The sequence below is a fragment of the Telmatherina bonti genome (assembly GCF_933228915.1).
Source record: "Telmatherina bonti genome assembly, chromosome: 12".
Lineage (NCBI taxonomy): Eukaryota > Metazoa > Chordata > Actinopteri > Atheriniformes > Telmatherinidae > Telmatherina > Telmatherina bonti.
In genome coordinates, this window is record NC_136610.1 from 33,662,702 (window position 1) to 33,686,254 (window position 23,553).

Genomic DNA, 23,553 nt, shown 5'->3' on the forward strand with positions numbered 1-23,553 from the left:
TCTGTCCATCCATCCATCTATTCATTTACCCAGCCATCCAACCAACACTTCCATCCATCCGTCCGTCCATCCATCCATCCGTCCGTCCATCCATCCATCCATCCATCCATCCATCCATCTAACTATCCATCCATCCATCCCACCATTCTTCCATCCGTCCATCCATCCATCCATCCATCTATCCATCCATCCATCCATCCATCCATCTAACTATCCATCCACTGTGGTACAGCACAGCTACGTACTGTGGCGCGACACTGAGCTGCAGCATTGGCTCTGCAAGGCTCAGAATGATTTTAAACAGAAGATACAGCAGAGTGTTGTGCCGCCTTCAGCCCGTGAGATTGTGATTTATATACATTTGGTAAAACTGTCTAAATTTGCACAGCATTGATGCATTTTATAGCAGCATTCCCTATGATTTAGGATATAGCTGGAATAACAAGTTAAAGTCTGCAGCAACCTTTACAATAATGGAAGAGAAATTCTGAATCATCGTCTTCTGATGAGTGAATAACTCCCTTTCTACAAAGTATCATGCTGAAGAAGAAAGACAACTTCCAAGAGCAAATAGGCTTTTAGATTTTTTCATTTTTAACAAGTAAACAGTAAATAAATAAAACAACATGGAAGTTGCACTAATGATTCAGCCAGCGTTAATGTAAATGATTTAGCCTTTCAGGAATCCAAGGTCACAACATAACATGCAAATGATACAGAACTATTTTGTATGAAGATGTTAAAGCAACACAAAGTCTCTAACAGGCTCTGTCTGTGCATGGATGGGAGGGGGATGAAGCTCAGGCTACAGTTAGAGGATGTTCACAGTTGTACAGAAAAATAAACTTCAAGCCAGACATGGAGCAACCATTCAGCTACCATCCCGTACTCTCCTCTGGAAATAGTGTCTACATTGGATTGTTAGGCCTCTTGGAGCTGTCTAGAAGCCTGTCATTTTATATTAAAGTAGCTCACCATTGCTCTTTTCCAAGGATCTACTCCTCACTGGACAGCAAATGATATTTTCGTGTATAGATTAGGGATGACATGGTCGTCTCCTCATTCTACATTAGCTTATGTGCATACAGTTTGTGTGAGAGCGCGACTACACACTCGTGCATGGATGTGTGTGTGTTCCTCACTGGTACAATGCATTTCCATTATGAGGCACATGTCATTCTGTGTTATGGTGAACTGAGATTTTAACTGTTACTATGGCTGTCACACGTATAGAGCAGGAGGGAAGGGGATTTTTCCTGTTTAGATGCCACCAATTTCCCTTTCATGCATGATGCGCGTGCATACTTCGCCCAAGCACACACACACCCACATACAACTGATAGATTTATTAAAGCGTGTCAGGAAAGAGCAGGCTTCACATTTCAGCAAAATGGACCCATTTGGCAGGCAAAGAACTGCACCCCCAACTCCCCCCACTCCTGTTCCACCTAACTCTATCGCAACCCCACTTCCTCCCATCCTGCCCATCCACGCCGGCATGCCAGCCCACTCAGCCGAATCCAGAGCGGCACCGAATGCATGTTTCTGTCACAGGCTTCGTGTCAGCTTTTTTTTACATGAGCTGGAGAAATGGGGAGAGAACGGGTCATTCTGACACTAGGAATCACTCTGTGTAGATCTTCAATGTTTTACAGCCTTAATGGGCCTCCGAAAATAGATGCAGTGCTAATGTCCTCTGACTCTTGGAAAGAAAAAGGAGAAGAATGTGTCTGAGCTAAGTGTGTGCGCTTTGGAGTTGGTGTGAGGGGTGTGCGCATGTCTGTTTGTGTCTGTGTGTGCAATTCAAATGGGTTTAAGTGAGGGATTCACGCATGCAAATGAAGCCACTTAAATCTGGGTCCTTTTCCCCTTCTATCTCAAAGGACACCCTTTTCTCTATTTAGAGCACCACTTTGACATCAGCCCTATGGGGCTTTGGTCATAAGTGGTACACTATAGTCTATAAGGAATCATCCAGATTTGCCTTATATAATCTCTCATCCTTAGAGATATCCCCAACAAATCTTCAACAAGCTCCTTGCTTGATACAGACACTTGGCATGACCTATCGCACAGCGGGAGAATTAAGCATTACCTTTTGAAGACGTGTTCGATATCGTGGGATTCCTGGCATACACCACTTCCAGACAGCATTTGCTGCTTTAGAACAGTTAACCATCTCCCAGCATGGTTCCTCTTCTCCAGACAGACTCTGACTTAGAATATTGATCTCGCTGCGAGCTGTATCCTTACCCCTCAGACAATCCATACTAAATGTATTAACTGTGGAGAGAGCTACAATGTCCTCTGAAGCTAATCATATTTAGCCACAGAGAGAGGAATCTTTAAAGAAGCAGCCTGTTTTCAGTGCCAGAGTGAATTGTCCCGGCTGGAGGATGCTGCTGCAGTGGGTTACATCAAAACGGTGGGCTTCAATGCTCAAACGTTGGACCATTTGAGCTCATCTTAAAACATTCAGGCCTTAAACTCACTGGACTTGCACAAGCAGATGTTCAAATGTCCTTGCATATGGTGGAATTCTTTATTTTTCTCTTTTTACCACATGCATGATTGTTCTCCCCTCTTTCACAAGTCACATAGATACACGTTCTTTCCTTCGTACGCTGTTATGCATCACAGCAGTCATCATACAGGAGTGCAGCACTGATTGTTGAGTGGGGCAATCAAAGGCTTTGATGCTAATCAGAGCTCTCTGTCCTTCCATTTTGGGATGATGGCAGAAATATACAATAAAGGGAGGGTTTTATCGCAGATGCCCAATGCCAGGCTGATGTGATTGCTCTTTAGTTCATTCACTGGGTAACAGGGGGATAGAATCCGGCTGGAGCTGGAGAATGGAGCTGTATACATGCTTGTGTGCGCTCCTAATGCAGCACCACATGTAATGAGCTTTGGATTCAGGCCCCTCATCATGCATAGAGTTTTCTGCCTAATCCGCTAAATACTTTGTGAACCGTTCATTACATTTGTTTGGGTTGATTTCCACGGTTCCTACTTCTGTAGAGATGACAGTACTACTTTGTTTGGCGGGATCTGCTGCAAACCACTCTGATAACACCTGTTCTGCTTGAAATGCCTGGCATTCATCTCTTTGCCTGGTGGGGAGGGGGGGCTGCAGGTGATATGCGTTTTCCTAACTGATGATTTCCCTGAATATCCACTGAGCGCTTCTGTTCTCCTCTTCATCTTGTCTTAGTTCTTGCCAGAGCGTCTTTGGACATATGTGGATTAGCATTTTGGATTGTGCACGTCTGTATTTATTTTGCCTGTGTGTGTTATACCGGAGACAGCAAGCTAGAAAAAGCAAGTGAGATACAGGGGAGTTTTTGACAGTCCATCTCCATTTTGTTTTTTGACTGCGTGCAAGAGCAATTTCTGCTGGCTGGTTGACAGACTGTTGTTCAGCCCTCTGACAGACAGTTCCATTAAATCATGCTGCAGCGGTAACCTGCAGTGACAGGATGCCATTGCCTCCCTGGGATTCCTCCATCGGGGTCTCTCATGCGCTTAACGAGGAAGTAAACATGCTAAATCGTCTGTTGGAGATGAAGCGAAGAGGGCTGTCTCAGTGCTGAATGTCACGTGCGATATCCATACAAGTTAGTTCTCTTGCTTTAAGCAATATGCATAATACAGCAAGCACGCCTTAAATAGATAACAGACAATGCCTTGGTGGTGGTTTACACTGATGCACAATATAAATGTTAAATGCTGTGTTCTGCCACAACAAACAAGGAGAAATGTGACCCGTGTGATCTGACACACATGACAAACGCATGTAGAAGGCTTTACTTGTGGTCAGAATTGTTGGAAATGATTCTTGAAGTGTGGTGATGTGCATAGCTGCAAAGTGTTCACCATTTCATAAATCCGGAGTGATGTTCTCCCGGTGACATCTAACATTGAGCCTCTGAAAATGACTGCCTGTCTCCTGGACCATAGCCACACCGAGTCTTTTCAGAATCCTTTATGTGGTTCTTCCCACAAATTGTTCGGCAGTCAATTATTTTCAAATACACAGGGACAGTGTGGCTGCGTTACAGCTCCAAGAGGGCCATGCAATAATAAATGCAGCTGCCTTTGATGACTCCTCTAATAAACGGGCGCTGCATTTGGAGATGCTGTTTGTTGTTGCGAATCTTCCTGTAGATTGAGACAGAGTCTGCCTGCAAGCTGCCTGGTGAGAAAACGCTGAGTGGATTTTGAAGAGGTGTTGAGTGCAGGGGATGATGGCTCTGCTTGCTCCTTTTAAGGTTATTTTAAGCTGCAGACCTGCAGGGTGTGTGTGTGTGTGTCATGTGTGTGTCAGGGTTGTGTTTTAATTAGAGAAACGAGAGTGTGTCCTTGGGATGCCGCAGAGGGTCAGGTGAACCTGGTAGTCTGGGAGAGCAGTGGCTGGGACAAGTCTGGCAAGCCTGCTAAACACCCATTACGCCGATGTGTAGATGCACTTAAGAGCGCACGCTCGTGCTCACCGCTCGTACACACCGATTCACACACAGGCGCACTTACGCACCCCTGTCTTGGCGCCATTCCTGTTGGCCAATGATACCATGGTAACTGAGCAGCCTGCATCTCCATGTGTTCCATGGCCTTCTCTTGTCTCTGAAAGCAAAATTACCACTGGCACTACTCTGGGGAGACGGAGAACGGTGGACAGATTGAGAAAGGCAGTAGGAGGTGGAGTGGAAGGAGCAGGGGGAGGTTGAGAAGGAGGTGAGGGGAATTGAAAGAAGAAAAGGTTGAGAGGGGAGCGAATGGAAGCATCTGACATTTATGTTCCTGGCCAACAGAAAATGCCACTTCAGACTGGCATCTCTCTTTCATTCTCTGTTGCTCTCTGTAGCCTCCCTCTGACCCGAGGCTCGCCTACCACTCTTACTTCCATACCTATCACTCAATTTTGGCCATATCTCTTCGGTCACCTCTTCTTCTCATTTTCATAGGTCTACGGCGTGACCTCTGGCTTTTATTCAGGTATTTCTTCATCTCCCTGTTGTCATTTCCATATCACAGAAGCCTCACCTTTGCGGCATCGGGTCCATCTTTTGTCAGCCCTCCTCTTTGATTCTTTGCCTCAGATTCCTCTCTAACCTCCCCTCTATTCTCCCTTCTCTATACCTGCATTTGCATCTCTTCCCGTCTCGCTTTTTCTCCCTGGCTAATCCCCCACACCTCCCCTCACACCTTCAGTGTGTGCCTTGCCTGGGTTCCAGCCGATGATGGGACTCATACAGCCTCCCAGATGAGGCGATAGCTAATGGCTGTTGAATAATGCATGGCAGCCAGGATTTAGAGAGCCCAGTCTATTAGCCTGACCAAATACTCTAGGCTTTTATTAAAGACCAACACTTACAATTACAAACTACATTAAGGCCGGGGTCCTGTCTGAGCTCTCCCTCCCTCTCCATTCGTCGCTGTCTCGACAGTCATAGCCAAGGCAGAATATTATCTTTTGCTTTTTAAGATTTTATAGCCTTGGAGTAGCTGACCCTTTTAGAAGGGGTCACTTGCAGTCTTTTCTGGTTGTTTTGTCCTCTTTCTTGTTATTGTGTCATAGGTTAGTGGCCCTTTTAGTCACAGTTGGAGATAAAAACAGAGATGGGTGAGGCGTGTCGCTACAATCCCAGAAAATTGATGCATACATGACAGCATTTTATGCCTCCCCCTGCTATGGATTGTTGATTTTTGCAATTATTTTGTGTCTTACAGTTGGTGATTGTGTGTATTTGTTTGACAGAAACAAACCGGTGTTCATGCAGTGTACTTTGTACTCTGTGCTCTAAAGCTGACAAATTGTCATCATCTTCTTGATGGATTTTAATTCCATCGGTGGTTACTGTTTCTGCTCCAGATGAAGCTCCCTTGCACACTATTCCACATGATTATACATGATAATGGCTGCTAATAGCAGTAAGTGTCTGGAAGTGTGTGTCCTGTAAGTGGCTGCTGAATAGTCATAAAGTGTTGTTAGCTAATGGCTATCTAAACATCCTCCTACCTAGCTATGTTCAAGTGCAAAAGGTAGCTGGTCCTCTGTAATAGTATATTGACCTATCTCTTAATTTTCATATTGCTATGCATGGTTTCATTTAGCATTTGCATAGTACAATATGACACGTCTGCATGTTCCTGACAAGTTTGCAGAGCTAGGTGTTTGTGTTAGGATGTTTTTTTTTAGAATGAGATTGCTTTCATTAAGTGACCAGTGGCTACTGGGTGACTGCCATCTTTCCTGCCCAAGGGCTGAGTTGATTTTTTTCTTTTTTTTTTTTTACATTCTTTCTTTCTTTGACAGATCTTTAATCATGTAATTCTGAAAACCAAGCAATATCCAGGCCTTGCCAAACACTGAGCAGACTCCATAAGGGATAGAAGATCGATGTCCGTAGGTTCATCACTTAAAGCCAACCACAAATCCTTGGTATTTCAGCCTCAGTCTCTCCTCTGCTGTGTGTCCGGAGAGTTAAGTGATTACATGGATGGCCCACCAACAATCAGATGTAAATCTAGCAGTCAAAAACATCCACTATGGGAGCTGCTGCTTGACTAATGCGTGCGTGTCTATCTTGCTTGCAGATGTTTATTTTGTCTGACCTCCTGACTGACCTTGCCAGTCAGTGTTCCTCAGGAGATTGCAGCAGGCGAAAAAATAGCATGCTTACCTTCTTGAGATACAAGCGCAGGCTCATTAGGATTTTATTTAATTAAAGCAAGGGACAAACAGTGTATCCATACCCGGAATATTGATTTTCTCCAAGAATGGGATGAAGTAGGATCCATAAACAACCACAAACATGGGGTTATCTCTCCAACCTGGTAATCATCTTCCTAAAGAAGCATCCAATACAAATAATATTGAAAGAAGACTAAAAGCTATACAACTCATTCGAGCTGCAAATAGACCTATATTGTTACCAATATGTGAATATGTGTATCATTTTATGGATCTGATGAAGGGAAATCAAAAAAATATAAGGATTGTCTGGTTAGAAGTGTTTTGGCTATCAAGTGGAGATTTGATAAAGAGCAGGTATGAAGCAGCTGTTACTTTACAGGTGCTCTGATTGCATCTCTGTAGCTTCATTCTGACAGGGACGTTACGAGGAATGAGTCAGAAATGTCAGTGTGTGAGTGTGTGTGTGTGTGTGTGTTTTGAGCATGGGCATGTGTTGAGACGGCAGAGGACCGCAGTGTCTGATCTTAGTTAACTGTATTCCTCTGTCTCTCTTGAGGCACACGGGGTGCAGAGGGCAACTGCAGTCTGATGTGGGGCATCTGTTCCCACATTTGTTAAATTTCTCCCGGTGTGTGTGTATGTGTGTTATTTTAAGAGAGAGCGAGATGGAGAGAGCCAGACGTGTGTTAAAACATATGCAGGCATGGGAACTGTGATTGGTGTGATAGGTGCGGTCAGTGGAGTGGAACGGCAAGGTGTTGCTGTGATAGAGGGCAAGCGCCAACTTGTCATTGGTCTGTGTTAATGCCGACCCAGGGCGGTGGCTGCTCTCACCTCATTGACCGCAAGATGGCCGCCAGTCGAGTCTGCAGGTGGTGCTTTTACTCTAACCCCCTCTTTTGCGCTCTTTTTGTGTCTTTATCTCCCTCTACCATCTATTGTACGCGCCAGTCGGAATACCAAGCAGCTCCTCATTCTCTGTGCTCATCCTCGCCTCGCCATATTCACACATTGCTGTCCTCTTGTGCAAAGAACCTATGCTTTATAAACGTACACCTCTCCAAATGCTTCCATGCTTTAATCTCAGTGGGGACATTACATGCATAATCTACCCTATAATAAGACTCCAGCTGGGCCCAGACGCCTGGTAAAGATAGGAAGGGAGATATTTTAATTAGACTCATTTGCTGCACTTGCTAGTAAAGAGCAGGACCTCTTCACAGATGACCTATTTCTCCACAAAAGAAGCCATAGAGTTACTGATCAAAGTTTCTCACCGCAAACCACCGGGGATGTAGAGGTGAGCTGAGGTGGTACAAGTGAGCTTCCTTAAGTCAAGAACAAGCACTGGTTGGATGAAGAGGGAATGAGAATTATTTACTGGAGCGACTCGGTGCGGGAATGGTGTCTGTGGTGCGCCGTCATCGAGACAGAGCACTTATAGCACCCTGATTTATGAGTGCTGTGAAGAATTGAGTGCTTCATAAAGATTTGCCGCTGGCTGAGATGAAGTAATCAGCGAAGTGATCTGACTTTGGTGCATTAAAGTTCTGACGTGTTGTAAAGTCAGTGACAATGGCCCGTCTTTGTCCATCGGACAATGCGTGTAGAAGGAGTTACAGTCTAATCCTGGCCGTCTGTCAAGGTCATATGGATTAGAAATGATTGGGTTTCCAATACTCTTCTGGGGAGTTCTGCATGATGAATCATCACTCTCTTCCAAATCGACACCAATTAAGAAAGGTTTGTTTATTCCGCTGTGGGACATGCTGTGGATGCTCGTTCGACACACACATTTTCACCCCTCCCTTTCTCTACTCACACTGTGGCATTTGCAGGGATTAGTCTAACGTGTGTGCGTGTGTGTCTGTTTGGATCTGCACATCCTTCCTCCTGCACCGTGGGTCTCATATTTGTTTCAGGCCCGCGGTTTTGTATTCTATTAGCACACTTGTGCACATGCATGTCCATATTCGTGTCACTCAGTGTTTACTGTGCAGCCTGACTGTGTGTGCCAGGAGCTTCATGTCTGTAAGGCATGCCGTATGAAAAGTGAGGTTGTGGAGCCCAGTGCCAGAGCCAGTGAATTCATTTGCATTCATTCCATTGCCTGTCTCTCCTCAGAGCCCATTCTAATTACCAGCAGCTCAGGTCTGCTACAACACTGCCCACACTCTCTCTCTCTCTCAGTAAAAATGGGCCGCTGGTGGTGCATTCCTGTGGCTTTGATAACACTCTCTTTGGCCTGCCAGGAATCTCTTCATGTTGTTTTGTTTGCTATCAAGCTCAGGCACTTCTCCTGCTTTAGAGCCAGAGTCGGAGGAAATAGATTGTATGCATGTGTACGCAAGAGAAACTCCTCCTCCACACTCTGTGTGTGCTTGTAGTGATTGTTTTGGGCTTGAGGGAGAAACAGCGTGTGTTCACATACAGGACGTAGTAGGTAGGAAGCAGCGAGAGAATCATGAGGCTTGTGAAAGATGAATGTGCTCGCTAATCACTGTAATGGCCATTGTGGCATTTCACCTCCTGAGTCTCAAACTGCTTGTCACGCCTCCTTCCTGATGATGCAAATTTCCACCAAGCCAATGACTCACATGATACAGCAAGGCTAGTAACTCACCAGATTCACTACTGAGCATGCTGCAGAGCCTTGAAAGACACTAATTTCCATACTTATGCATGCACGCACTCACATTTACGTATGACACGGGCCATACAATGACACCTGCACAGCTCCATTGCTTTGGAATGGTAATGACCGGGCACCCTGCAGCAGTGACAAGGTCAGGAAGATCAGGACACTGCTGTGCTTTCAGAAGAGGCTGGCTGAGCTCAGCTAGCTGCTGTACAATTATAGGCTACATTTAACCAAGCCTGCGCTGGCCTTTCTTTGGCCAAAAGACCGTAAACACTATTCAAATGGTGCAGAACCAAAGACGCAAAATCTCTTACGAATGAATTTTGAGCGTGCACCCCTGCAGTGAAGAGTTTGAGTGATGGTAAGCCACTTTCTGCAGAGCTGAAGAACTCGACTCTGGAGGATTCATGTTCTCTCCTGGGAAATGCTACTTTAAGAATCACCTGCAGCCCAAACACGACTTTATGGAGTTGCAGAGTTGTTTTTGTGGCGATAGGGGTACAAACAAGTAATCACACAAGTATTCACATAAGTTTAGATACACGCTGAGTCTTCTGGTATGGGAAAAAGCCACATGATGCATGGCTGCTAATTATCAGGCTCTGTATGAAAATCGACTGGGTTCTGTGAAGAAAAACTCTCGCAGCACTTGGTTTCTTCATTTGTATTTTCTAGCTGTAATTGGACAACATGATTGTGTCACTTTGTTTAATGGAAATCCCACCGTTTATCCCTATGTCTGCGGAGATGAATCAATGGCTGTTTTTATTCTAATTGCTGTCTTAGAGCCCACTCTCATCAATGTAATTATCAGTGCTTCTGCTGCCACTACTGCTGTTTTCATCATCACTGTTATCGCTGTTATTACTGATGTTATCGCCATTATCTTGCTTATTTCCATCACCACCAGCATCGCTATCAGTTACATCATCTTCATCAGCGTCATCATTGCGTCTATGATCATTAGCAATATTAGTCCCAGTTGTCATATGTTCACTGTTGTCATTATCGATGACACCATCCTTCTTGCTGACTTCATTAGCAACCAAACTATAAAGGGAGCCATATTGGTACTTTGACTATCTGATGGGATGATGTGTTATCTATGGTCAAGAACTCTGATTAAGAAGAAGACAAATTATTAGAGAGCATTAGATGGTCAAAGGGCAGGATCCCATCTCATTAGCACAAAAAGAAGAACAAAAAGCGGTTTGTTCTAATTTCGTTTTTTTGACCTTTTTATGGGGTTAATTATTTATTTCATTGAAGCACAGCGGTGGAATAAACTTTGCAGCAATTTAATGTAAGTCAATTAAGAGGCGAGATAGATGAAAAGCTATCCTGGGGGAAATTATTAATCTTTTATTTTTAGAGTGGGGTGGTTGATGTGGTTTTTTTGCTGTGCTTGGCCCAACAGTGGTGTTAAATGTTCTCTAAAACAGCCACATTCCTCTTTTAGACAGGCAGGTTAGATAGTGTTGAGGTTAGGCTCTATGGATTTTATATGGCTTCCCTGTAATAAGAGAAATTATCTCTGTGCTAGAGTGCTAGGCACAATAATGAGGAGTTGGGAGGGGGGGTGAAGAGGGAGCTGTGCAAACACAGGGAATTGGGAAGAGGAGAAAATCCTGCTGAAATATTCAGCTTTAATATTACTGTGGCTCATGTTTTTATGGTCTGCTTCACACCAAACGTGGTGGTCTCTTCTTATTACAGAAAATATATGCTGTGTGTTTTTATTTTTTGCTTAACTGTGGAAAAAAAAATCCCAGACAGATTACTGAGAAGGTTCTACCAGGCATGAACCCGAGAGGGCCTGGATGTCAGAGGGCCCCTGGCCTTTTTGCAGAATTATAATGCATATACAAGAAAAGAGACACAAAATAACCAACATGAGATGTAGGAGAGCCATAAATGTGGAGATAAAAATACAACTCTCATTATTAGTTGTGCTGCTCTTTAAAATGCCAGTTTTATTTATTGTATTTACTGCCTTTCCAAACTTAAGGCAAAGAGCTGCTCTTATTTATCTTTATGACTGAACTGTGGTACAAAGCGATGGCAAGATGTAGACCAACAAGTGCCTGCATCCAGGGCTCCTTTGTTTCATTATCTGCCTGTAATGAACAGCCAGCGGTATTAAACTTATATTTCACTTCCTAAAATGTAAGTCCCGGCGATATTCATTATTTTTGATCAACTCTCAGTACTGACTTATTGACAAGGGCAACACTGAAACAAGTCATGGTAATACACTAAATACCATAATACATCTTTATTACAATCCCTGGTTTGGTAAAGAAACCTCATCGTGTAAATAATTGTTATATAGAAGAAGAAATGATCAATTCTAAAATGTCTTCAGTAAGAAGAGAATGTTCCAGGATGACTTTTGGTGGGAATGCTGGGAGACGTTGGCATGCTACTGGTTGCACACCATTGGTCACTGAAATAAAGTTGCAAATGAATGCAAATTGGAGCCAGCCCATGTCCAAAACTACTAAACTCACAAGTGCAAATTGTTTGTGCCTTTTGTTGACATGCAAATGCAGTTTTTAAACACTGAAAAGCTTGTTTGTTTGTTTTTTTTTGGTTTTTTGTTTTTAAAGGAAATGCACCTTCTAAGATGAATATTTTTTTGATAACCCACCTGTGCTGGTAATCTTTAAAGATAATAAGCAAAGATTGTTCTCTGTCACATCAGATTTTGTGAAATTATCTGTGTGTTTTGTGTGACAAATGTAGTCAAATGTATGGTGGTGCTATACATACATATTGCATGCAAATGAACAGTTAGTCGTAGTCTGAATGGGCAACATGGCTTCGTGGGGGGGAGAAGGCTAGATCATTGCCTTTTGGTTTAGAGTTGCAGTGCAAATATTTTAGTTTAATTTAAACAGACTAAATAAGTTGCCTCTATCTCACAATGTAAGTGTAAAACAATTGTTCTGAGCTACTTGCCTTTAAATGACAGAAATACCATCAACTACCCTATAAAATCCATAAACTTAAAATGATAAAATTTGTGTTAAAATCAGTTTTTACTCTTATTCTTTTTTGTTGACTTGTCACCATCTACACATTGGCTGTGTCCAAATGTCCTCACTATTCCCAAAACCCCCAATTTACAGCACAGGGCTACACTATATAACACACTATGTAGTGAACTCATTCATTCAGACAAGCTGGCTATTTTCTCCATGTCGCAGATCATGTGGCTACCGATCATCACCATGACAACCACCACGCATCATTCCAAGTCCAATCCAAACTCATGTGAAAAAAAAAAAAAAAAAAATTCTATTGTACTTTATTTGTTCTTCGTTGCATATTTATTCAACAAATAATGATAGTAAGTTTTTATATTTTCAACCTGCTTTGACGTTCGTGTCACTTTGAGCTCCTGCACACAATGCATTGTGGACTACATTGACCCGTCCAGTTACCACTGATGCTCACTACTCTTCAAGATGCATTATTGGTATTTTTGAGTGCACTCCTTTTCTCTCTCTGGGCATTCAGACACTCCTAGGAAATGGTGTGATCACTATTTATTGGGCACAATGTAGGGAACAGGGTGGACATTTGGACACAGCCATTATGTTCCTAGTAAACATAAATGTCACACTGATGTTTGCATGAATGACATGTGGCACTCTGTCAGGAAAAAAATAACACTTAATATTGAAAAAAAAAAAAAAAACTTAAGTCTGAGAGAGTTTTCAGTCTGACTGAGGTAGAATGTTCTTTTTAATGTTGCCAAGGCAACCTGAACTGCCACTTAGATCTCAGAGCTGATGGACATTTGATAATTAAGCAATTCTGTCGTCTCTAGTCTGTAAAAACACACTTTGATAGATCTGTATTCAGATTTGAACCCAAACACACTGCAGGCAGTGCCGAACATTCATCAGGCCTTTCAAGATGCAAATTGACACATTTTAATGAACATTACAAGTCTCGATGAGTATGATTAATTTGCACAGATTAATCAAATTTTACTTGAACACTCATATAGCTACCTGTTAATTTCTCGTCCAGGAAAGAAAAAAAAAAAAACTTGCAGGATCGTGACAGCTAAGTCATCACACACCGCAGCTATTACGCAGGAGGAGTCCTCTGTGTTCCTGTCATGTCATTAAAAGAATCAAGTTTAAAATGCTTAATTATAATGAACCCTTCATTTCTGTTCTATTTTAGGTGCATGTCACCTACAGCTGGAAGGGTTTTTTTTTTATTACTTGTCAAAGATACCTGGTAGTTTTTCCATTTTGCAGGAAATCCACCCCCCATAGCTGCCCTTTCATCTGGCTTTAAAACACTTTTGTTCCTGTTTCACTTATGTAACAAAAGCCAATGTTTCCAGGAAAATATCTCTCCAATGCTGTTTCCAAATGTGTCTTTTTCTGGAGGGCTGAATCCCAGAGGAACCCCAGGGCAGGGGATGTTCTACCCTGTCATGGCTGTCATCTGGAGCTGAAACACCCCTGCCCTCCATCCACCCCTCACAGACTTGACTTGATGTTTTTCAACTCCTGGGTAGTCTGCCAAATATCGTATGTCCCCTGCCCTACATTGCCAGCTCTATTTAGGTTACATTTACTATTTAACACAGCGTCACAGCTTGCATGTTTGATGTGAGTTTGTGTGAACGCGTGTGAGAGGCGGAAATGCTTTGCTGCCATTTGTGAATTTGTGAGAAAAAAGAGACATTGAGTCAGTTTGTGGATTGTTTGGAGTGGAGGCCCAAAGCTGCCTGGGCTAAGCCTTCTAAAGCACCATCTGGCAGCCAAGGTCCCTGTGTCACCCTACTCACAAAGATTACATTCTCCCCTGGCCCACAATTCCTGCCCTCGCTCTGCCACCTTCTACTCTTTTCCCTTGTCAGAAAACACAAAGCTCTGTAACTCTGTTCTTTCTGAACTTAATCATCAACTGGATACTGAAACCTAAGAGGCAGTTCAAGTGCTTTAAATAAAAGTTGCATCAGTTTGCTTGTAATTCCTTTGCATATTATTAATAAATAACTTGGAGAAAAAAGAATAGGAAGGACAAAACTGCAGATGTGTTTATTAGAACTTGTGGGAACTTTTAGGGAAATGAGTTTAGCCTACTTTGTTTTGTTTACTTGAGTCTCTGCACAGTTTACTGCTAAAAGGGAGCTACTCATTTATTAGGCAAATGTGTTTCATGGTGATGTCATTTATGTAAAGTAAGTCAAACTTGGACTCCCATCGAGGCATTGAAGCAAATGCAGAAAAGACGACTCTGATTGGTTCTGAAAGTGGGCCTTGTATATCTGCAGATATTTTACGGTCAGTGTGGAAAATGGGATGTTTCAAAGTATGAGATATTGTGACATATTTCATATATTTCCAAGGCTTTCTATAGAATGCCAAAGGCCAATCTGGCAAAGTATATAGAGTGCTTTTGTCAGGGGTGCTGCTGTTTTTTATCCCATGTGGAATTGTGCGCATGTTGTTTTACTATAGAAAAAAACCATGTTGTATTCATACTTCTCCTTATATATAATGCTTGTACTTAAGTATTTCATCCAGCATCTTGGGAAAGTATGTAACATCAAACACATTTTATACCTTGCCTTAAAAAAGTTTCATATTTCATACATTGCTTAGGCATTCTCTAAAACACCTCACATATTGACGACCACAATTACACGAGCAAATAATTCTTCTTTCTACATTCATATGTTTTACATTTAGTTAATGCATTTTAATCACTTATCCGCCATTGATGCATTGTTTGGAGGAAGGATTAGCTTGAAAACAATCAACAAGCTGTCATTGTTTTGTGATTCAGTGTAATCCAGTTTGCAAGAAAATATAATGAAAATGTAAATACTGACATTATATTAACAATTTCTGAAAGTGCTTTTTTCATGTCATCTCGAAAATTTTTCTTTCTGTTTCTCTCTTTTTGTTGGCCCCAGACTCATGCAGAGCCTTAATATTGCAGTAAAAAACTGGTAATGGAAAACATTACCACACCCATTCATTTCAAATAAAGATGCCCTAGTGTGTGTGATCAGAGAATAAGAGGAAAATAATTGTAAAAATAAGTAAAGAGTAAAATATAACAGCTATCATTGATAGCAAACTACGGCAAAATCCAAAATTAGAACAGGAAATCAGAGAGACGAGCATTGAAACGCCATGGCAAAATGGGTGCAGCAGGTGCTAATCCCCAAAACAATGCTACCTAGCAACCTGGCTACCTGACAAACTAGCTACCTTGTAACCTGGCTACCAGCATACCTGGCAACTTGGCTACCTGGTAACCTAGCTACCTGGCTACCTGACAAACTAGCTACCTGGTAACCTGGCTACCAGGCTACCTGGCAACTGGCTACCTGGCAACCTGGCTACCTGGCAACCTGACAGACTAGCAACCTGGTAACCTGGATACCAGGCTACCTGGCAACTTGGCTACCTGGTAACCTGGCTACCTGACAAACTAGCTACCTGGTAACCTGGCTATCTGACTACCAGGCTACCTAGTAACAGGGATACCTGGCTACTAGGCTACCAGGCTTCCAAGCTACCAGACTACCAGGCTACCTGGTTACCATGCTAACTGACCACCAGTATACCTGACTATGAAGCTACCACACTACCTGTCTACCTGGCAAACTAGCTACCTGGTAACCTGGCTACCTGGTAACTTGGCTACCTGGTAACCTGGCTACCTGACAAACTAGCTACCTGGTAACCTGGCTACCTGTCTACCTGACAAACTAGCTACCTGGTAATCTGGCTACCTGGCAACTTGGCTACCTGGTAACCTGGCTACCTGACAAACTAGCTACCTGGTAACCTGGCTATTTGGCTACCAGGCTACCTAGTAACATGGATACCTGGCTACTAGGCTACCAGGCTTCCAAGCTACCAGACTACCAGGCTACCCGGCTACCATGCTACCTGATCACCAACCTACCTGGCTACCTGGCTTCCCGGGATAAAATCTCATCACATGGAAGAATTTTTTTTGAGAAATATGGTTTATATGCTGAACACAATTCAGTGGAAAACCTGCAAACTGGAACTGTATTTGTCAAAATTTTGAAAATATACTTTTGATTATACAACCACCTGAAACCTTTTTTTGACCCTCTTCAGTGCCACACCATTTTGACAGACACAGTACATCTACCTTCACTGGATGCAGGGATATCTGGTTCACCACTGTCATGATCTCTTACTTTTTGCCCTTGTGTGACTTTTGTGTTTTAACACATTGGTTCTGAACAGAAGTGTTAAAATACAGATAGCCCTGCAAACCCCAGATAGCATTCCTTTCAGTCTCACAATAGTTCTGAAAACCTGTGTCCTGCAAGGTAACATCAATTTTTAACATATTAGTTTTCATCTGAACAGACATGCAAACAGCACAAGGCAAAATCTCATCATAACAGCCTGAATCAGGGGAAGCAGACGTTCTGCATCCTGTGCCATGTACAGGAAAATTGCTCCTTTTTTTAAAGTGGTCTGAAGAAGAATCTGAAGAGCACAGAATTTCAAATTTTATTGATTTTTCTTTCTTTTTTGTCCTGTAAGTGTGTAATGTATATTTGGTTGCTGACCCTGTTCACAGCCTTACATTCTTCAACCTGTCTGATATGAAATATGTCTGATTAAATATCTTATAAACCAAACAATCATTTATAACTTTACAACTGTTTCAGCATTTTGAACACAATCGGAGTGCAAGTTGCAGAACGAAAGGGCTAGACCTAAAAATATTACATTGCGGAAATCTTTTTTCCTTCTTTTTATTTTCTTTTTAAAAGAAAGAAAATGAAAGAAAAAATGGTGCTAAAAAATGTACCTCTTGTATATAGGAAAAAAAAAAAACTGTGAAAGTAAGGGGTTTCTGTCTGGACTCAAAGGACTTCCAGTTACTGATGAATCAGACTGCTAAAAACTGAAGCACCACTTTAAAGCTCCTGGTGGATTACAGTGACACACTACGCAGTAGTGCTTTAAAAATGTTCCCTCAGTTTTCTCTCAGTGTGTAATTTTTAATACTCAGAGGTGGTGGAGACAAAAATAACCTCAATTTTCCACATCCATTAGTTTATACAAAACAGCACCTCCAGCAGATGACACGCGCTCTTCTTCACCACATCCATTGTGTCAGTTTGAACAGCTGCTGAAAACAAACAGCACAACATTATATAGTTTCCAGGGAGAAAATTAGTTCTTTGATTTGAACGGATAAGTCTTCAAGGTAAAAATTGAAAGAAAAAAAAAAAAACATCTAAGGATTGAGAACACTCGTAAAACACAAAGCATATGTTCATTTCACGTGAGTATACAAACCGTGCATCAGTGTGAGAAGAAAAAGCAGGAAAATGACAGAGTTCAGTGGAATTCTTTGCATGGAATAAACAGTATCAGAACGGTAGAGGAACGGAAACGGCAAATCCATTACCGGCAATGCATGTTTGATGATGAAAAACACTTTTTCTCAAATATCATTTGCATCATATTCGAAATTCTCACGTCGAATATGCAAGCGTATATATTGCATTTCAACATATGTATGTATGCGCACTCCAAGCAGAGCAGATGTAGCTCTTACAGCTTCTATTACAATCTTCAAGATACCAATTTAAAGCTGGGCCGTCGTGGGAATGTTGGGAGGAAATGTTTATGGAGCGTTTACAGAACTGATTCTGTCCTTTCTACAGCATCTCTGCATATCTGCTACAATATCCATCTTGTAAATGTGAAATTCTAACAACTGATAGTCATAAAACCCTGATGTGCTGTGAGTCAGTGAGAAATTGGGAATTCCACTTTGCATACCTGTGAAACTTCCACAATTAATTTAAAGGGATCAACAATACGATGTCACTTACTGTCCGAGGATTCCGTGTTGCAGAAGTATTGAGGATAAAATGTTCCATTAATGGTTCTCTGCAGTGTTCGGGAAAGATGTTGCCTCTGGTTCAAACATAATGGTAATACTCCCGTGTAATTTGTGTTGGCAGGAGAGACTGGAACAAGATTATTCATTTACTTTTCTCAGTTTTATCTGGAAAGAGTCATACAATCTGTCTTCTTGTGTTATCTGTGTAATACTTACACTTGAATTGGAAAGACTGTGGTAATCTCCAAGGTAGGCTACATTTGCAGACACTAAATTATTGCTGACATTTTGGCAGCAAATAGTACTGAGGGGCCATGAGTATTTCTACCAGATTCTGGTAGACACACTCTTTACCCTCTGGTTCGAGGCTAATGTTTTATTCATCGTCAATACAGCTGGACAGAGTTGATCTTTCGGGATGAGGGATTTGCCTTGTTCGCAGAACCATACTGCAACCATATGGCATGAGCTGTCGTCCTAAACAGTGATAACTAATGTCCCAACTCATGCACACAAGTCTGAAACTTCTCCACATGGGTGTGTGCGCAGACAGAAAAAGGATGCAAACTAGCCTTTTCTGCAGCTCTGTTCAAACACTAGCCAAACACACGCACACATATTGCATTGAGAAAAACTGTAATTAGTCTGTTCTCGGTCTTAGACGCAGGCTGAGAGGCGAGAGACAGCAGGAAGAGCCTCGGAGAGAGAGTTACAGCGAAAGAGAATGATAAATGATGGACTGCGAGAGCTCTCACTAGACCCTCAGGTTACCGGTGTGAGAGAGTTACAGCTGGCTAGCTCATTCCGTCGAGATCTCATAATAAACATCACATGGGTAGTTTGGGCTGGCGGCTGCAGATTAAGCCAGAGCTGTTAGCTCTTTAAAGACTGCTCACCGTAGCAGCCAGCCAAGAACCTATTTATAGGGTAGCTGGAAGTGTATCAAAGCAGGTAGGAAGGGAAAGCGCCGGACAGGGACAGTTTCATGCTGATTTATGTCCCTCAATCAGAGTAATAACAATAAACTGTCAACTAACATGCCACTTTTATTTGTAATTTATGACACTGTGCTCCTAATAAACCCGTGTTTATCCCCCCCCCCCCCCCCCCCCGCGTTCCTCCTCCCCTGCTTTTCTTTGTGTCTCTGCGCAGAGCTGCCCAGCAGTCCAGGTGGCCAGTTCACGTTTCGCCCGTTGCCCCCACCGCCGCCGCCACCCCACGCCTGCACTTGTGCCCGACCGGCACCATACACTCAGGTCAGCCTGCAGAGGAAGACCATGCCTACGAGGTGCCAAACCAGTCAGGGAGGCCAGGGGGCGGACACCGGCTCCAGCACGGACCCGGCGCAGCTTCACAACAGCTGGGTGCTCAACAGCAACATCCCCCTAGAGACCAGGTAACAAATTAGCAAAGGTTAATTGTGTGGGGTGAGTCAGATTAATGGAGTTTGAAATGTCATATAAAGCTTCACATCAGGCCCAGAGGTCCATATGGAGAAAATAAAAACTAAACCAAAACAATAAAATAACAAGGAAAAAATAATTATCAAAGCTACAGACTTGTAGTTCATTCAAATGCCTGTTCTGGTGCAAAACAAGAAAACTAAACGGCACCATTTAAAGCGAGATCGGTTCAGACTGTTATCACTGCAGTTTCAGATTGAAGCAATTGACACATGCGTTTCTATTTAAAGTTTCTTAATATGACATGAAAAGTAGGGAGAATTGTCACAGATGTTTAGTTTATGTTCACCTTGGAAAACAGAAATACAATCCTCCATGATGCATGATCCACCCTTAAAACTCCAAGCCATTTCAGTTGTTCTCATTCCTTTAACCAGTCGACTTACAGACGTTTTTTTTAAAGCCTTAGTTGTCACATTATGAAGTAAAAATTATATAAAAATTGTAGATATAGCACTATATAAGCTTAAAAAAACATAATTTATTACTCACAATATATTTACCCTTTTTCTTCCAGGTGCTTTGTGCTTTTTAAAAATGATTTATGCTTCTATTTTCCTTCTCAGCTGCATTTCAATCGTTTTTATTTATAGGTATTTTAAGTTTGTTTTAAGTCCAAATCTGCCTCACTCTTTTAAGCTGGAATTGATCTTCATTTTATAGTTTTTATGTTTTGTTTTCTCTGTGAAGCACTTTGAATCACCCTGTTGTTGCGTTGTGCTCCACAAATAAACTCACCTTGCCTTGCCTACTATCCTCACAAAACCAAATCCACCTCCTCAGCTTTACTCCAGCCATACAGAGCCATTATGTTTGCTCTTTTCAGACCAATATTTAACCTTCTTGACTGCTTTTGATTGGATCTCATCGTCAATAAAGCTTTTCTAATTGGTTGCAAGTTTGACAGGAGGAGGAGGCTTCATCCTAATTTCTAGGACAACAAAGATGTTTCTAAGGGACAGTGATTTTTTTTTTTTATTATTATAAAAATGTGATAAATAATGGTGTTATCATAGACCATTCATTGTGGATTTCCCATATAGAGTCTCTGCATAAACACTACATTTTGTGGCTGGATTGTAAACCTTCTAGACAGAATGGAAATGCCTGGAAAAGTTTTCAACATTGCCTTAAAGATGAACTATTGTTCACAATTTAGAACAGAGTTATGTAATACCTGAGAATTAGATGACAGTACACGTGACATTGTTCAGGGGTGCTGGACATCTAGTGAAGGGTTGAACACATATCACCAGACTAAAGACTAGAGTGAATACTGAGATTATCAACTGATATCAACATTAAAATGCTACATTGGATCATTTCAGTATCAGTTTTTACTTTTTTAACAACACAACATCCACATATCATATGTCAAACTCTTCAGCTAAGTCTCCTCTTACTTTAAATGAAAAAATCTATAGTTTTCCAGATATTTTTGTTTGTCTGGCACAACTCGCTCCAAAATGATCAGTATCGATTGACATCCATTTTGAAAATTAAGAGTTGGACAAAATGAGTATGTTGGGTATCGAATGAAAAGACAACATCGAACATGCCTACTGAAAACTACTAGCATTTTTATTCGCAGCTTTATTCTGACTGCGCTGCAAGTAGGTTGAACAAAAAAAAACTCTATAAAAGCCCATTTAAACATCAATTGTAAACATACAAAATTTGCATCACTAACAGATGCTGTTGGAAGATAAAATCACCATCGTCATATAAATCATCCCTGATATAACCCCAAATATTTTCTTACTATTTATGTCTCACATTATATATACTGAATAATATGATGGAAATGTAAGAGTCTGGTCTTTTATAGTCCCAACAATCACAGCAGGAGGTTTTTAGATTAAAATTCTTGTTAAAATGCAAAGCATAACCTGCAAAGTCTGAGCAATTGTTGTCAACCAGCATTTCAGGCAAACAGACTGACCAAGTCATCACATCTTAATCATCAGATTATTATTATGATCATTTCTCATCTTAGAGAAAATCCTTCAGGCATTTAGCTTCCTACAAACATCCTCCATTAACTAGAAAAGGTGTGGACACACCCCGGGTTTGATGCAGACACCGACACATGAATCTGATGCGAAAAGTACAAACGCTCGTGTTTGCATTTTAGTAAACAATTTACAAACATCAACTCTCATCAAAAGGCTTTTGATGCATCCAGAAAAGTCATAAATACTGCTGTGTTCTCATGGGTTCCTTCAACGCCTACATACACACATCTGTACTGTGGTTATTTCTGGATGGAAAGCTTCAGTCTCCAAAGCTTTCAGTATAAAAAAGGGTGGATTTAATCTTTGAAATGTAAACTTCTATGAGGAAAGCAGCTCTCCTTTTAACATCATATCACTTGATGAAAGACATTCCACTAATGTCGCAAATGAGGATCAGTAGATTAAAATATGTCTGTGCTTGAGATTCACATTTCACCGTCTGTCATCTAGACGTATCTCTGCAATCTGACAAGCATGTTGGCTTGTGTTTGGAACACAACTGAAGCTTTCTTTTTTAGGATCGTTGTCTTTCTTTTACCCCTTATTCACCAGGACACCTCTCCTACCTCTGAGTTAAAACTATTCAAAACAATTTTTGTACCCGAGAAATTCCCCCCAACGCTCAAAGACATGCCGTTCGAATTTTGTCCCATCAAACAGAATTAAGCATTCGCTCCCAGCAGAAGGAATAACTGATCAGAGAATTATTTTGGAGGCCCTCATTTGTGAGGCTGCTTTTGAGAGGAAGCAGCAAGGTGCAAAAGAATATGTTTGCATGTTTAATGAGAGCTCAGTGCGGTTACTGAATTCCTGTATTATGAGCGAGAGTGAGATTGGCAGGCTGCCACACCAGAAGAAAAGGTTTTAATAAGTTATGCATTAGGTCATAATTAGATCTTACCTCATTTAAAGGAAAGGAAGAATAAAATTAGATTCAGTGACAATTTAAATTAATCACCGTCCAGACATGAGCATCAATGAGAGAGACTTGTCAGGACTGTATTGCAATTACAATACTTGTGTGTGTTTCTGTGTGTGTGTGTGTGTTTGCTTAAATGAAAATTCACCTTAAACAAAATTCTTTTTTTTTTTTTTCCCCCAGTTTAAACCGAGTGAAAAGAACTTTCTCCCAAAGAGAGATGTGATTATAAAACATCATTTCCGCAGTGGCTCAGTATATCGGATGGTGGCTTTTTTTCTCCGAATACATTTTTGCATTTGGGACTTTATAGTCAAATAAGTTTCATTTGATAGTGTGCTATTAGTTCTGAACCATAAAATGTAATCATATTCATAGTCAATAGAATAGTGTCCCTTCATAACATAATTCAGATATTATTGGCTCTTTTCTATCTCGCTTTTGACGAAGTCTTCGCTGCTTAACTGTTTTGGGCTGGATTTAGTATTCAAGGACCCTCGTCTCTTTTTCACATTCTCAGATACGCTGCTAATCTAATGATTTCATATTTCTGCTCTCGCCCTTGCATTCTTATCAGCTCAATCTCAGGCATGAGATTAAAGATTTATCAAGTATTTACAAACCTGACATGGAGGCTTATGCTAACAGAATTATAAGTGATGCTACGACCTTAATAAAAATGGCAAGAAAAATGGATAACGTCTCTTGTTGTCAAGTATACTTCCATTTTCCTCAATGCATATTTGATGAATCCATATTGAAATGTATCGATGTTGAGTCAGCCGAGATTAAGATTGTTTGAAGTGTGCATGGATTTCCTTTTTCAGCTGCACATCCGTTATGTTTCTGGAGAGACTGGCTCGTGTGAGTGGACGGACGCAGATATGGATATTCAATATATCTGACTGGGCCTCACACTGGGT

General features: G+C 41.5%; 1 protein-coding gene across 1 annotated transcript in view; it reads left to right on the top strand.

Annotated features, from left to right (window-relative positions):
* tenm1 (teneurin transmembrane protein 1) overlaps window positions 1-23,553 on the top strand; it is a gene marked incomplete at both ends in the record, with an annotated part of 226,610 nt that overhangs the window by 35,090 nt on the left and 167,967 nt on the right. The window contains one exon of the mRNA XM_079250462.1: window positions 19,386-19,629. Coding sequence (XP_079106588.1) covers window positions 19,386-19,629 — 244 coding nt within the window. The remainder of the gene's footprint in view (window positions 1-19,385; window positions 19,630-23,553) is intronic.